Source organism: Colobus angolensis, unplaced genomic scaffold (genome assembly GCF_000951035.1).
Source record: "Colobus angolensis palliatus isolate OR3802 unplaced genomic scaffold, Cang.pa_1.0 Scaffold622, whole genome shotgun sequence".
Lineage (NCBI taxonomy): Eukaryota > Metazoa > Chordata > Mammalia > Primates > Cercopithecidae > Colobus > Colobus angolensis.
In genome coordinates this window covers 565112-579729 of record NW_012119844.1, presented here as the reverse complement: position 1 = coordinate 579729, position 14618 = coordinate 565112, and the positions used below count along the sequence as shown (strand labels likewise).

General features: G+C 32.2%; 1 protein-coding gene across 4 annotated transcripts in view; it reads left to right on the top strand.

The window, feature by feature from the left end:
• CNKSR2 (connector enhancer of kinase suppressor of Ras 2) overlaps positions 1-14618 on the top strand; it is a 292795-nt gene that overhangs the window by 158841 nt on the left and 119336 nt on the right. For all 4 annotated transcript variants that reach the window (XM_011963747.1, XM_011963746.1, XM_011963749.1 and 1 more), the window contains 2 exons: positions 752-885; positions 5745-5956. In XM_011963747.1, coding sequence (XP_011819137.1) covers positions 752-885; positions 5745-5956 — 346 coding nt within the window. The remainder of the gene's footprint in view (positions 1-751; positions 886-5744; positions 5957-14618) is intronic.

Sequence of the window (14618 nt, the reverse complement as noted above, 5' to 3'; positions counted from 1 at the left end):
AATTTAATACTTAAATACAGGCCTGAAAATGAGATCTATATATGCAACTAAAGATTATTTTAAATGATAGATAAATGTGTGTGCCTATGAATGGTGAAATGATTATGTTACATAATTACCATACTTTTGATGATATACCATAAACTGGCTTTGAGAAGACAGCTATGCTTATTTTGACAGAAAAAAAGTACATTTTTCTAGCAAATACTCTGGTATTGGCCTTTCATACTTCCACTTTTGTAACCTTTTCTGAGCATCTGTAACATTTTACTAACCTAGAAATATGGTTTATCTTTTTGGGGAGAAGATCTGAAATAGCTTTCTCATACATCAGTCAGGATGTGAGTGAGCTAATTCTTTTCAGTTACTCATCATTATTGTTCTTTTAAAGGTGGAATTCTGACAAAGTTAATTTAATTTAAATAAGTTTCTAACTGTGAGATAAGTCTTCCCATTTTGAAACACTGCATGGTATTTTTGCTTTATAAATAGTATTTCAGTGGTTATACCATAGATTAAGGTGAGTTGGGAGTGAAGTGGAAACTTTTACCATACTAGTTGGTTTTGGAGATTGAAAGGAATATCCATGTACTAAATAACATGTACTAAATAACATGTTTCTTGATTTCAGCCAAGTTCAAAAACTTTGCAGAAATAGATAATTTTAAAATGATAACTATGTGTCATTGTTGTTGTTGTTGTTTTGTGTGTTGTTTGTGTGCGTATGTATTTTCTTTTTCATTTTAACTAGCCTCTTATACCTAGAAGTCCCACAAGCAGCGTTGCCACGCCTTCCAGCACCATCAGTACACCCACCAAAAGAGACAGTTCTGCCCTCCAGGATCTCTACATTCCCCCTCCTCCTGCAGAACCATATATTCCCAGGTATAAAACTATCACGTTGTCCTAGGCAGCTTCTAGCTAAAGGTAAACTTAACAGCATATAAACTGCAAAGTCAATTCTCAAGGAACACCTTGAATATTTTCTCACAGTTAGGAATTCTGAACACATTCTGCAAAATCATGCCCATTATAGAGAATGCACGTTGGTTAATAGTAATAATGACTAATTTGTATATAAATACTTGGTGTGCATTAAGTATTTTATACTATCTCATAATAGGAAAGAAGAAAAAAGTAATATTAAATAACAATTAGGATTTTTTTAATAAGTAAAGAATAAGTGAGGTTCTTTGGCTAAAAAGCCCCAGAAATTTTCAGGTTACTTTGAAGCATTTCATACATTTAAAAAAAAACTCTATAGATGACTTTTATGCTTTCTTAAATGTAAGTAATGAGGAAGATATTATTTGATAATGATTATGAGGGATATTGTCTTTTTTCCTCTACTAATCCTGTATCTGAAATTTTTATTTCATTAATTCATTAATGTTTCTTTCAGGAAGTAGAGTTTACAAGGGAATGAATTACCCTTAAAGTCTATTTTCTAGATTTCTTGAGGCTGTATCTCTATTTCATTTATTGATTCTTATCTGAAATTCCTTGCAGATGTAGAAGAATACAGCTTTATGTCATAATGCATTCTTCCTAAAAGCATTCTAATATCCAGGCTTGTGATATACAAAAATTATGGAAAAGGACTAGCACTAAATGGGGATCATTAATACCAATCACAAAAAACTTGATTCAATTTTTAAATTAGTTCTGCATTCAAAAACAATAATTTAAGGTCTCTTGTTTTCAAGCCATAATTAGTATTAAATTTCTTTCATATATAAAAGAACTGAATTCTCTGTGTTTAATTTCCATTATTCTTTAGTACACTTAGTGTTTCAGAAATCTATATTCTATTAGACATGATGATTTACTGACATTATATGACCTAAATGCTGCATGGCAGTATGGTTTATCTGCAAATACCATGTTGTCATCTAGTAATATAACTATAGTCAGTTTTATATATATTTTAGTTCTTTGAGAATTAAATATAGCCATTGGAACATGACTTATAAGATATAGTTTACTAAGCTGACATTTCATAAATCTAAAATATAATTTACAGTCTTTTGTTCAATTTACGAGCAAATATACAAATCCATCCAGTATCCTAGTAAAATGCAAGTTGCATTTTAATTCTATGAAGACAGTGTCAGATTTTCCACATACTCTTGCATGAGGAGCAGTGAAAGTATGTGTGTTCCAAACAGGAAGTGACTTTTTATGATTTGTTTACATTTTAATTGGAAAGATTTTTATTTCAGTGCAAATAATTATTTAAAAGGCCTTATTCTTCAGAGGTCTACATATACAGATAAACATCAAAAGATTATTTTTATCAAATCTCTGTAGTTTTAAAATGTTCTTTCCTCTTCGGTGGTGAGGAGCTTGTTACAAAGAAAGTGTCTCCTCTACAGAAAATATTTAAAATACACTTAAGAGGACAAAAGAGTAAAATGATCCAGTTCTGTCTTCTGAGTGTGGTGGACATATTATAAAGGCTCTATATTGAAGCCAGTAAAAAGCTTGAAGATGCTCTTTTAAAATATTAGAGAATGTGAAATTGAAATATCAACATAGTGACCCTTGTTTTGTCAGTATTGCTTGAAAGCTCCATACTTTTCTGTAAAATTCATAGTGTTTACTGTATCGCCATAACTGATTCTTAGTTGGTCAGTGTATAATTTAACAGAATATTCTAAATACATTTTGAGTCAAATTGTTACTTAACCAGTCATAAAATCTTTCAATATAGGAGTCAGAACAATCCATGCATCAAAGCCCCTTTGAACCACAGCCTTATATAAGTGTCGGCATTTTCTGGCTCGATGTTAAGTTGACAGTCAAAACTTTTTGCATTTGTGATTATTTTTATAGATACAGCCTTGGCAATTTTTTCCCCATTTTCTCATTTTGAAGATGAATGTTACGAACCTAGTTTAATTCTTCTGAACATTTTTCCCCATATTAAAAAACTTTGTTTATAAAGGATAGGCATTTTGGTAGTATGTGAACATATATGTTTGATTTGGATTGCAAATAATAAAACCTCTCTCATCTCAAAAAGAAAACAGACTTGAAAAATGATGGGACTAGTTTTCAAGTTAGACAGAATATTTTTCATGTGGTTACGATTTTTTGAACACATTTATTCCAGAAAAAAAGTTATTGCAAAAGTGCCTTTCTCTCTAAAAGATAAAACACTCGTATGTGAAGTGAGTGAAATTTGGCTGGCATTTTATTACATGTCTTATGACTATACACAGTTTCATTATCATTATATATAGTACATTTCTATACTTAACCAAATTTCTTTTTCTATGATGAAAATGAAGAATTTGTAGGTCTTTGAGCAACTGTGACATTTAAGCACTAATTTCTCTTATTAACTCTACTGTGTGCCATTAAATATAAAGTTAGTTCAGCAAAGCAATGCTCTTTTAATGCTTCCTTAAATCCTTTCTAGAGCAAAGGCACAGATTTATTACTTATGTGCATAAACGTACAACATTAAGAAAGGTGTAAAAACTCTTTACATCAGAATGAATTAACACATTGAGTTCTCCAGGGACTCATGACATGAATATGTACATTAACAGACACACACACATACACATACACACATTTGCATACACAATACATGTATCTATTCATTCTACTGAAAAGTTTGGTTTTGCTTGGTACTTTTCTCAATTCAACAGTATTTTACTGCATTCTATATAGATTTGTTTTAAAAATCTATCTTGTTGATACAAGGTCCCTCCCTCATGTTATTATACAGTAGAAAATACCATCCCTTTCAATTTCCTGCCACAAGATGTTTCCATGTAAATATAGCATGGTGTATTAATAGGGCTGAATCACCCTCTGATTTCAGCTGCATTAACGTTCATGTCACAATCCTCATAGCACGAGGTCTGTTCATTTACAGATAGGCATAACCTTACTCCAGTGCCACGAATTCGTTAGGGCTGCTTCCAAGCTAGTTGCAGCATCAATTTCTTTTTGATAGTGGACTAACCAGGCAATTTGTTCAGGAAAAGTTTTCAGCAAGCTGAAATAAAATTCTACCTGGATATTTCCTTCATGTTGCCTAAGAACTATTTATATAGTTCTATTTTGGTAATAAGCAATACTTTTATTTTAGAAAATAAAAGAGTAAATGGTAATGTAAATGGCAACAGCACCTTGCGATGGGTTAGACAGATAAGAAAACTCACTGATTGTCAGTCTGGTGAATGTTGTTTACTACTTGCTACATATTTCAAATACTGGGAATATAGTTTTCTACATTTGGACAAACCTAATCTAAACATTTACACACAGAAGCAGAAATACAGGCTTTTGCCAGACTGGGGCTCATATTTTAGAATTCACATTACTTTTATAAGCTCATCACCCTTTTAAAAAGGTATAATAGAAATTAATTCAAAAATTGTTTTTTTTAGCTGTCTTGTTATAATTTAGTTTATTCTATGAATTTAAGATTTTAGTCTTATCACTTAACATAAAATTAAATTATTTTTCTTGTTTGACAGCATTTATTCATGGCACTGTTTAGGGTAACCAGAAACAATTAAGAAAAGGGAAGAAATTTAACTAATGGTCCACAAGTGGGGAAACATTGCATTTACATTCATAGTCATGTTCTAGAAGACAAGCTTTTCTGACAAAAAGTTCATAGGTAATCAGTGAAACATTTCATAAAATAAACAAGATTCAATTTAACAAATAGCAAATGAACTATTTCTATCAAAATAGTTTTGGGGCTTAATTTACCTATTACACAGTGTGTGAGTAATAGGTTTTAGAGAGCTCATAAATTATTAGAGGTGTTTTTCTCTAGAATCCTATAGAAGAAAAAAATCAACTTGCCATCACCCTAAATTCCATTCTTAAACTCCGTATTTTATCAAATTATTTTACCTTCTCTCCTCAAGAAACATTGATGTATAATGAAATTTTGATATATTCATTTAGAATGAGTTCTGGGAATATGTCTTTTTACTCTTAAATGAGATCCGTAGAGTTTGAATACTGAGAATAATTCTTTTTATTAAGGTTTATTTAAAATTAATTACATGTTGTGTGAATTTCTTATAATACAAGTTTATATCATGCTAATTTGGTTCCTAAGGCTACAGTGCTCCTTATGGTAGTTCTTAAACACATCTTTATTTTTAAGCAGTGCAAATTTTTACCAAGAATCAATTAGGTAAACTGGCAGAAGAAAGCATTATACTTTAGTTAACATTACTACCATTCATTATACCTACTGTCTTGAACACTAAAAACAATTTATGTGCTAAGGTAAACTGGCAGAAGAAAGCATTATACTTAAGTTAACATCATTACCATTATACCTACTGTCTTAAACGCTAAAAGCAATTTATATGCAAAGGTAAACTGGCAGAAGAAAGCTATATACTTAAGTTAACTTTACTAGCATTATACCTACTGTCTTGAACACTAAAAGCAATTTATGTATGACATGGTACAGTGAAAAATGGACTTGGGCAACAGTAAAATGTTTCATGGCCTATTTCAAATTCTGTCAGTTATTAGCTATGTAACATTGAGGCAAGTTATTTAGCCTTTCTGAGACTCACCATTTTGTTTTCAGCAAAATAAGAATAATTACAAATTGCCCTATAAATCTCAAAGAAAGTTTGGAAAGGTCAGGAGATATATTGTGTGGGAATAAATTATTAGTATTTTAGACCCTCGGCCATTTACTACCCTAACATGTTTCTACATCCTTCTCCTTGACTCTAACCTTTCTTTAGGGATGAAAAAGGAAACCTTCCTTGTGAAGACCTCAGAGGACATATGGTGGGCAAGCCAGTGCATAAGGGATCTGAATCACCAAATTCATTTCTGGATCAGGAATATCGAAAGAGATTTAATATTGTCGAAGAAGATACTGTCTTATATTGCTATGAATATGAAAAAGGAAGATCAAGTAGTCAAGGAAGACGAGAAAGCACCCCAACTTATGGTAAGAGTTCTTCTCTTATGTTTATGTAAGAATATATTTCTGGCATGGGAATCTCAATTTCCTTTAATAAGTTTTCGGGTTGTGAGAGTTACTTAGGAGCTTTTGAATCTTTATAATTGATCTGTCTCTCTCATGTGCTTCCAAGTGGAATTTCTACATGATATGAGATATGATATTAAAAATTATTCTAGATTTTCAAAAGATAAGAAAGAACAGTAGGTAACATTTTAGTTCATAATGATTTATAAAAATCTTTTTAGCATCACATGCACTTCTTGTGTGTTAGATGTTGCCAGTTTGGAAAAATTCAAGTGTTGTTTTTTTTTTTTTCTTTTCTGTTTTTTAAATGAATACTTACTGTTAACATGACTTATTTAAAATAAAATTATCTCCATATTCCTCAGGGATTTTAAGAAATATAATTTTCTGGGGAAATTCTCACCTCAGTTTTTATATTTTTTAAAGAAGCTGTAAAATTTATTTGACATTAGAGTGGAAGTGGATTTTAAATAGAATGGATTGAACTTACTGTATTTAAGGCAAAAATGGACCTAGAGTTATGATGGGCACAGGATTGTTTTAATCTTTGATTCTTGACCAAAAAAGTAACCCAGTCACAAATACTTAAAATTGTTATAGTATATCTGAAAGATTTGCAGATACAGTTGCTTAAAGTAGTAAAGCTTGTGGTTCTTTTGCAAGAATGAATGGATTTAGTTGAAAGTCTCTGCTCCTCCCTTTCCACTTTTCAAATTAATCATTTTTAGTGAGGAGCTTATACTTTGAGGAAGGACAGCATCCCTGCTAATTAGTTCAAACTTGATCAGTGGGAGCTGAGCAGAAGCAAAGTTGTTTTTAGCTCTTCCTTTCTATTCATACCCCTCACTTGTCTGTCATGGCCATATACCTCCCTCCTTTGGTCTCAAAAGAGCAGTCATCACATATCTTCATATGTCTTATTTCCTTTCAGCTCTTTGGTAATAAGTATGAAAGAAAAATTTTCCCCAAAATGATCCTAAATAGTAGAAGCCATACTTATCTTACTTTGTGTTATTCTCTGTACATATGCTTTTTAATCATAGGAATAAATAATATATTTTAACATAAACTCCTCAACTATACTACTCTAGTGGCAATTAAACTGCTAAGTATTGAAGATATTTGAACCTTTACTTTTCTCCTCTACTATATTGTAAACCTATAATATAGAGTATAGAGGCCTGTAATCTTTGCTATCCCTACCTTTGCCCCATGAAATAATATGAAATTTTTATTCTTATTCAATCATTCCACACATACTAATTGACTGCCTATTACTGGATAGGAAGTAATGTATATCAACTCTTCTTTGTTTGTGTCCCAGTATTATCTGGCTATTTTCTACTTATGTTGAAGTAGGTAATTAGTGTTTAATTTAAGAGAAATTACAGTCACCAAATGAAAGTGATTGATTACTGATGACTTTATTTTAAAAAATGTTTACTAAGTTCTTACTTGAATGGCTATAAATTGGTTGTCCCTTAGGACTACAGTTTAAAGCACCTAATGCCATCATGTGCCACAAATCTCCCCTGACTAAAATAGAATACTTTTTAAATATTAGAAAATTTAGATAGCCTATAAATACTTGATACCTTTTTGTAAACAACTTAGGAGAAAAGAAATATATACATACTTAAAAGAGAGAAGTAAGCAGAGTTATTTGTGTCATTCAGTATTGCTTTCAACTTTTTAAAATTGACACATAATAATTGTACATATTTATGGGATACAGAGTGATATTTTGATACATGTATACAGTGGGTAATGATCTAATCAGGGTAATTAGCATATTATTCACTTTAAACATTTATCACTTCTTTGTTCTGGGAACATTCGAAATCTTCTAGCTATTAGAAATTATATAATAAATTATTGTTAACTATAGCCATCCTATAGCACAATAGAATACCAGAACTTACTTCTCTCATGTAGCTATAATTTTATATCCATTAACCAGTCTCTTCAAAATCTCTCTCCCACTCACCCCTCCCCTTCTCAGCCTCCAGTAACCACAGTGCTACTCTCTATGAGCTCAAAGTTTTTAGTTCCCACTTGTGAATGCAAACATGCAGTATTTATCTTTCTGGGCCTGACGTATTTAACATAATGTCTTCCAGGTTCATTCATGTTGCAGCAAATGACCAGATTTCATTCTTTTTTAGAGCTGAATAATATTCACATATATATATATATATCACATTTTCTTTATCCATTAATCTGTTGATAGACATATAGGTTAATTTTCGTATCTTAGCTACTGTGAATAATGCTGCAGTAAACATGGGAATACAGATATCTCTTTGACATACTGATTTCCTTTCCTTTGGACATATACCCAGTAATGTGAATGCTGAATCATATGGTAGTCCTGTTTTTAGTTTTTTAAAGACTCTCCATACTAATTACTATAATGATGGTACCAATTTACATTCTCATCAATATTGTATAAGAGCTCCTTTTTCTCCGAATCATTGCCAGCATTTCTTATTTTTTGTCTTTTCGATAATAACCATTCTAACTGGGGTGCGATGATATCTCTTTGTAGCTTTAGTTTGCATTTCCCTAATGATAAATGACATTAAGCATTTTTATATACCATTGGTCATTTGTGTGTCTGCTTTCATGAAATGTCTATTCAGATCATTTGCCCATTTTTAAATAAAAATATTTCTTTTATTGCTGTTGAGTAGTTTGAGTTCCTTGCATATTCTGGATATCAGTTCCCTGTCAGATGAATTGTTTCCTTTGCTCTACATAAGATTTTTAGTTTGATATCATCCCGTCTGCCTGTTTTTTTTCTTTTGTTGCTTGTAAGCCTTAGCCATAAAAATATTTGCCTAGACCAATGTCCTGAAGTATTTCCCCTGTGTTTTCTTCTAGTAGTTTTATGGTTTGGGGTCTTATATTTAAGCGTTTAATCCATTTGGAGTTGATTTTGTACATGGTGAGAGATAGGGTTCTAGTTTCATTTTTCTGAATATGGATATCCAGTTTTCCCAGCCCTATTTATTGAAGAGGCTATCCTTTCCCCAGTGTGTGTTCTTGTTGCCTTTGTCAAAAATCACCTGACTTATTTCTGAATTCTCCATTCAAATAATTATTCAATCAAATAATTGGGCTATGTGTCTGTTTTTATACCAGTACAATGCTGATTTGGTTATTACAGCTTTGTAGTATAATTTGAAGTCAGTCAGTGTGATGCCTTCAGCTTTGTTCTTTTTGTTCACAAATGCTTTGGCTATTTGGGGTATTTTATGGTTCCATACAAATTTTGGATTTTTTTTTCTATTTTTGTGAAGCATGTCGTGGGTATTTTGACAGGGATTCCACTGAATCTGTAGATTGCTTTGGGTAGTATAGTCATTTTGACAATACTAATTTTTCTAATCCATGAAAATGTGATGTCTTTCCATTTTTTGTGTTCTCTTCAGTTTCTTTCATCAGTGTTTTGTAGTTTTCATTGTAGAGATCTTTCACTTCCTTGATTAACTGTATTTCTTAGTATTTTTGTAGCTATTATAAAGGGGATTGCATCCTTGATTGTTTTTCAGATAGTTTGTTATTGGCATGTAGAAACACTACTGATTTTTGTATGTTGATTTTGTATACCGCATCTTTACTGAAGTTGTTAATCAGTTCTAAGAGTTTTGTTGTGGAGTCTTTAGGTTTTTCTATATATAAGAACATGTTGTCTGCAAAGAACAATCTTTCTCGTTTTCAATTTGAATGCCCTTTATTTCTTTATCTTATCTAATTTCTCTGGTTAGCACTTCTAGTATGTTAAATAGGAGTTGTGAAAATGCTCATCCTTGTCTTGTTCCAGTTTTTCGAGAAAAAGCTTTCCACTTTTCTCCATTCAATATAACGTTAGCTATGGGTTTGTCATATCTGGCCTCTATTGTGTTGAGGTGTATTGCTTTCTATACCTACTTTGTTGAGAGTTTTTATCATGAAGGGATGTTGAATTTTATTAAGTGGCTTTTTTTGTGTATCTATTGAGATGTTTATATGGTTTTTGTCTGCATTCTGTTGATGTATCACATTTATTGATTTGCAAATGTTGAACCATCCTTGCATCTCTGGGATAAATCTCATTTGATAATGGCATACAATGTTTTTCATGTATTGTTAGATTTCATTTTCTGAGAAGTTTTGCATCCATGTTCATGAGGGATATTGGTCTGTAGTTTCTTCTTTAGTTTTGTTCTTGTTGGATTTTAGTAGTACCGTACTGCTGGCCTCATAGAATGAGTTTGGAAGAATTTCCTCCTGTACTATTTTTTCAGATAGTTTGAGAATAATTGGTATAAGTTATTCTTTAAAAGTTTGGTAGAATTCAGCAATGAAGCCAACAATGAAGTCATCTGGTCCCGGACTTTTCTGTGCTGGGATCATTTTTATTACTGATTCAATCTCATTACTAGATAGTGATCTGTTCAGTTTTTTATTTCTCCTTGAGTCAATCTTGATACATTATATGAGTCCAGGAATTTATCCATTTTTTCTAGGTTTTCTAATTTGTTGGCTTATAGTTGTTCAGAATAGTCTCTTATATTCCTTTCTATTATTGTGGTATCAGCTGCGAAGTTTCCTTTTTATGTCTGACTTTATTTGGGTAATCTCTGTTCTTGGTCTAGCCAATAGTTTGTTTACCCTTCAGAAAACCAACTTTTCATTTTGTTTGTCTTCTGTAGGTTTTTTTTTTTCTTTCTTTGTCTCTTTCATTTAGTTCTTCTCTGATCTTTATTATTTCTTTTCTTTCACTAATTTTGAGTTTATTTTTGCTTTTCCAATTTCTTTTTTTCCTAATTTTTTGAAGTGCAATGTTAGATTGTTTATTTGAATTCTTTCTGCTTTTTTGATGTAGGTATTTCTTGCTATAAACTTCTTTCTTAGTATTGCTTTTGCTGTATCCCATATGTTTTTGTATATTGTATTTCTGTTTTAATTTGCTTAAATAAATTTTTAAATTTTCTTTTTAATTTTTTCATTGACCCATTGGTTGTTCAGAAGCATATTGTTTAACTTCCATATAATTGTGCAGTTTTTAAAGTTTGTCTTACGGTTAATTTCTAGTTTTATTTCATTATGATCTGAAAAGATACTTGATAGAATTTCAGTTTTTGAAATTTGTTGAAACTTGTGGCCTAACATATGGTCTATCCTGGAGAATGTTATTTGTGCTGATGAGAAGAATGTATATTCTGCAGCTGTTGAATGAAATGTTCTGTAAATGTTTGTTAGGTCCATTTAGTCTATAGTGCAGTTTAAGTCTGACATTTCTGTTTTGATTATCTCTCTAGATGACCTATCTAATGCTGAGAGTTGGGTGTTAAATCCATAGCTATTATTATATAGGGGTCTATCTCTCCCTTTAGCTCTAGTAAGGTTTGCTTTATATTTCTGGGTGCTCCTGTGTTGGGTACATATATATTTACATCTATTATATTCACTTGCTGAATTGATTCCTTTGTCATTATATAATGACCTTCTTTGTCTCTTTTTACATTTTTTGACTTAAAGTTTATTTTGTCTAAGTATACCTACTGATGCTTGGTTTGGTTTTTGTTTGCATGAAGTATCTTTTTCTATCCTTTTACTATCAGTTGGTGTGTGTCTACAGGTGAAGTCAGCTTCTTGTATGCAGTATAGAGATGGGTCTTGTTTTTGTTTTTGTTTTTCTTTAATCCACTCAGCCAGTCTATATCTTTTTATTGGGGAATTTAAACCGTTTACATTCAGGGTTGTTACTGATAGGGGAGGAATTACTCCATCGTTTAGGCAATTGTTTTGCTTATTCTTTGTTGCTTTCTTCCTCTCTTTTTGTTTTATCTTTGCAGTTTGGTGGTTTTCTGTAGTGATAAGGTTTGATTCCTTTATCTTTCTCATTTGTGTTTCTACTCTACCAGTGACTTTATTATTTTGTGTGTTTCCATGATAGAAATTATTGTCTTTTTGCTTATAGATGTAGGATTCCCTTAAGCATTTCTTTTAGGCCTGGTCTAGTGGTAATGAATTCCCTCAGTCTTTGCTTGTCTGGGAAAGACTTTATTTCTCCTTCATTGCTGAATCATGGCTTTGCTGGATGTAGTAGTATTAGCCAACAATTTTTATCTTTCAGCACTTTGAGTATATCATCCCATTCTCTCTTAGTCTGTAAGGTTTCTGCTGAGAAATCCACTGTTATTCTGATGGAGGTTCTTTTAATGTGATCTGACACTTTTTTCTTATTGTTTTTAGAATTTTTTCTGTGTCTTTGACTTTTGACAGTTTGAATATAATATGATTTGGAGAAGACTTTTTTGGGGTACTTTGAGCTTCCTGTATGTTTGTATGACTATATTGCTTGCAAAACTTGGGAATTTTTTAACTCTTGTTTTGTTAAATAGTGTATTAGGGTTCTCCAGAGGGACAGAACTAATAGGATATATGTATATATGAAAGAGAGTTTGTAAAGCAGAATTGATTCACACAATCACAAGGTGAACTCCCACAATAGGCTGTCTGCAAGCTGAGGAGTAAGGAAAACAGTAGTGGCTCAGTCCAGGTCCCAAAGCCTCAAAAGTGGAGAAGTCAACAGTGCCGCCTTCAGTCTGTGTCCAAAGGCCTAAGAGCCTCTGGCAAACCACTGATAAAAGTCCAAGAATCCAAAGGCTGAAGAACCTGGAGTCTGATTCAAGGGCAGGAAGCATCTAGCATGGGAGAAAGATGAAAGCCGAAAGACTCAGCAAGCCAGCTTATTCCACCTCCTTCTGCCTGGTTTTTCTAGCCACGCTGACAGCCAGTTGGATGGTGCCACCCACATTGAGGGTGGGTCTTCTTCTCCCAGTTCACTGACTCAAATATTAATCTCCTTTGGCAACACCCTAACAGACATACCTGGAAACAGCACTTTGAATCCTTCAATCCAATCAAATTGACACTTAATATTAACTGTTATAAATAGGTTTTTTATGCTTTTGCCCATTTAATTTGCTTCTGGAACACTTAAATTCAAATGTTTGGTCACTTTATGGTGTCCCATTTGTCATGTAGGGTTTCTTTATTCTTTTTTATTCTTTTTTCTTTCTTTTTTTTTCCTGAGTGGATTATTTCAAAAGACCTGTCTTTATATTCAGAAATTCCTCCTTTAGCTTGATCTAGTCTATTGTTGAAGTTCTCAGTTGTATGTTTTTATTTCATTCATTGAATTCTTCAGTTTTAAGATTTTTGTTTGGTTCTTTTGTATGATATCTATTTTTTGTTGAATTTCTCATTCAGATCATGAATTGCTTTCCTTATTTTGTTGAATTGTCTGTATTCTCTTCTATCTGAGTTTCCTTTCTTAAGGATCATTATTTTGAATTGCTTTTCAGGCATTTCATACAGTTTTTTTTTTTTCCTTTGGGGTGTATTGCTAGAGTTGTGTTCCTTTGGAAGTGTCATATTTCCTTGCTTTTTCATGTTTCTTATGACCTCACATTGATATCTGTGCATCTGGTGAAGCAGTCACTTCTTCTAATTTTATGGGTTTGCTTTCATAGGGAAAGACATTTTTCTGCATTTGCATTCTATAGTGTCGATTGGGTAGGGTGCTTTGTTTTGGTTGTGTGTGTGCACAGTAGTGTAGTCTTCATATGATTTATTTGACTATAGTCACTCTTGTATTCTCCAAAGTTGTTTTTTTTTTTTACCTTTTGAACCTGAAACAAATATAACCTTAATGTAGATACTTGTAGATACTTTACTGGAGATTCCTCAGTACAACCTGAAGATTGTTTCAAGTAAATAACAGTTTAATGTATTTACCTTTTTAAAATTAAATGTTAAATAATAAAACCTATATGTCAGGCACAGGACTGTGGGGCCATAATTTTCCCAACAATTTATTTGTTAAGTCATTCAACTAATACTTGTATACATAAAGTCAGCCAGCCACTGGTACACAAAAATGAATAAAACCATAAATCCTAATTACCCAAAGGGAAGAAACAAGTAAATAGATGCATCACAGTCACTTCAGGTAAGTTGGAAGGTGTGCACCAAGTGCTATAGTAGCCTAGGAAATAAAGCCTCATAGTTTGCCTTGGAAATCAAATAAGTACACATTACATTTATGCTGGGTTTTAATAGCCATTTCATCCAGGGTTTTTAAATGCTAGTCATCCCACCAAATACCTGGTACCTTCTCAAGCCTGTGTCTGAGATCTAAAGATTTGTCTAAATATCTCAGCCCAGACCCTAACGACCCCAACAGAAATAACTTCAAACCTTCATAAGCAATAATCAATGACAACTTACTTATTTAACCTACAAAATAGTCCCATTACCTGGACTCCCAAGTACAACAATATTATCTTGTATTTGAAAATAATGATAACGAAAGTATGTAATCCTGCTGAAATATATTGTTTTAAAAAATCCTAAAGTACAAAAAACTATGTACTTGACATTTTCTGGAAATAATGGTAATTTAACCTCTTAGCACTTGTGTGATACCTTAAAATGCACTGTGTAAGTCTTTTATCCTTAGAGTGTTCAATTTCTGTTCTTGGTCACAAAAACCCTTACCTCGAAGTATGTGAATTTAGCCACCATTTCTCTCCTATTAACTTCCCAGATCATCTGTTTACTCAAAGAG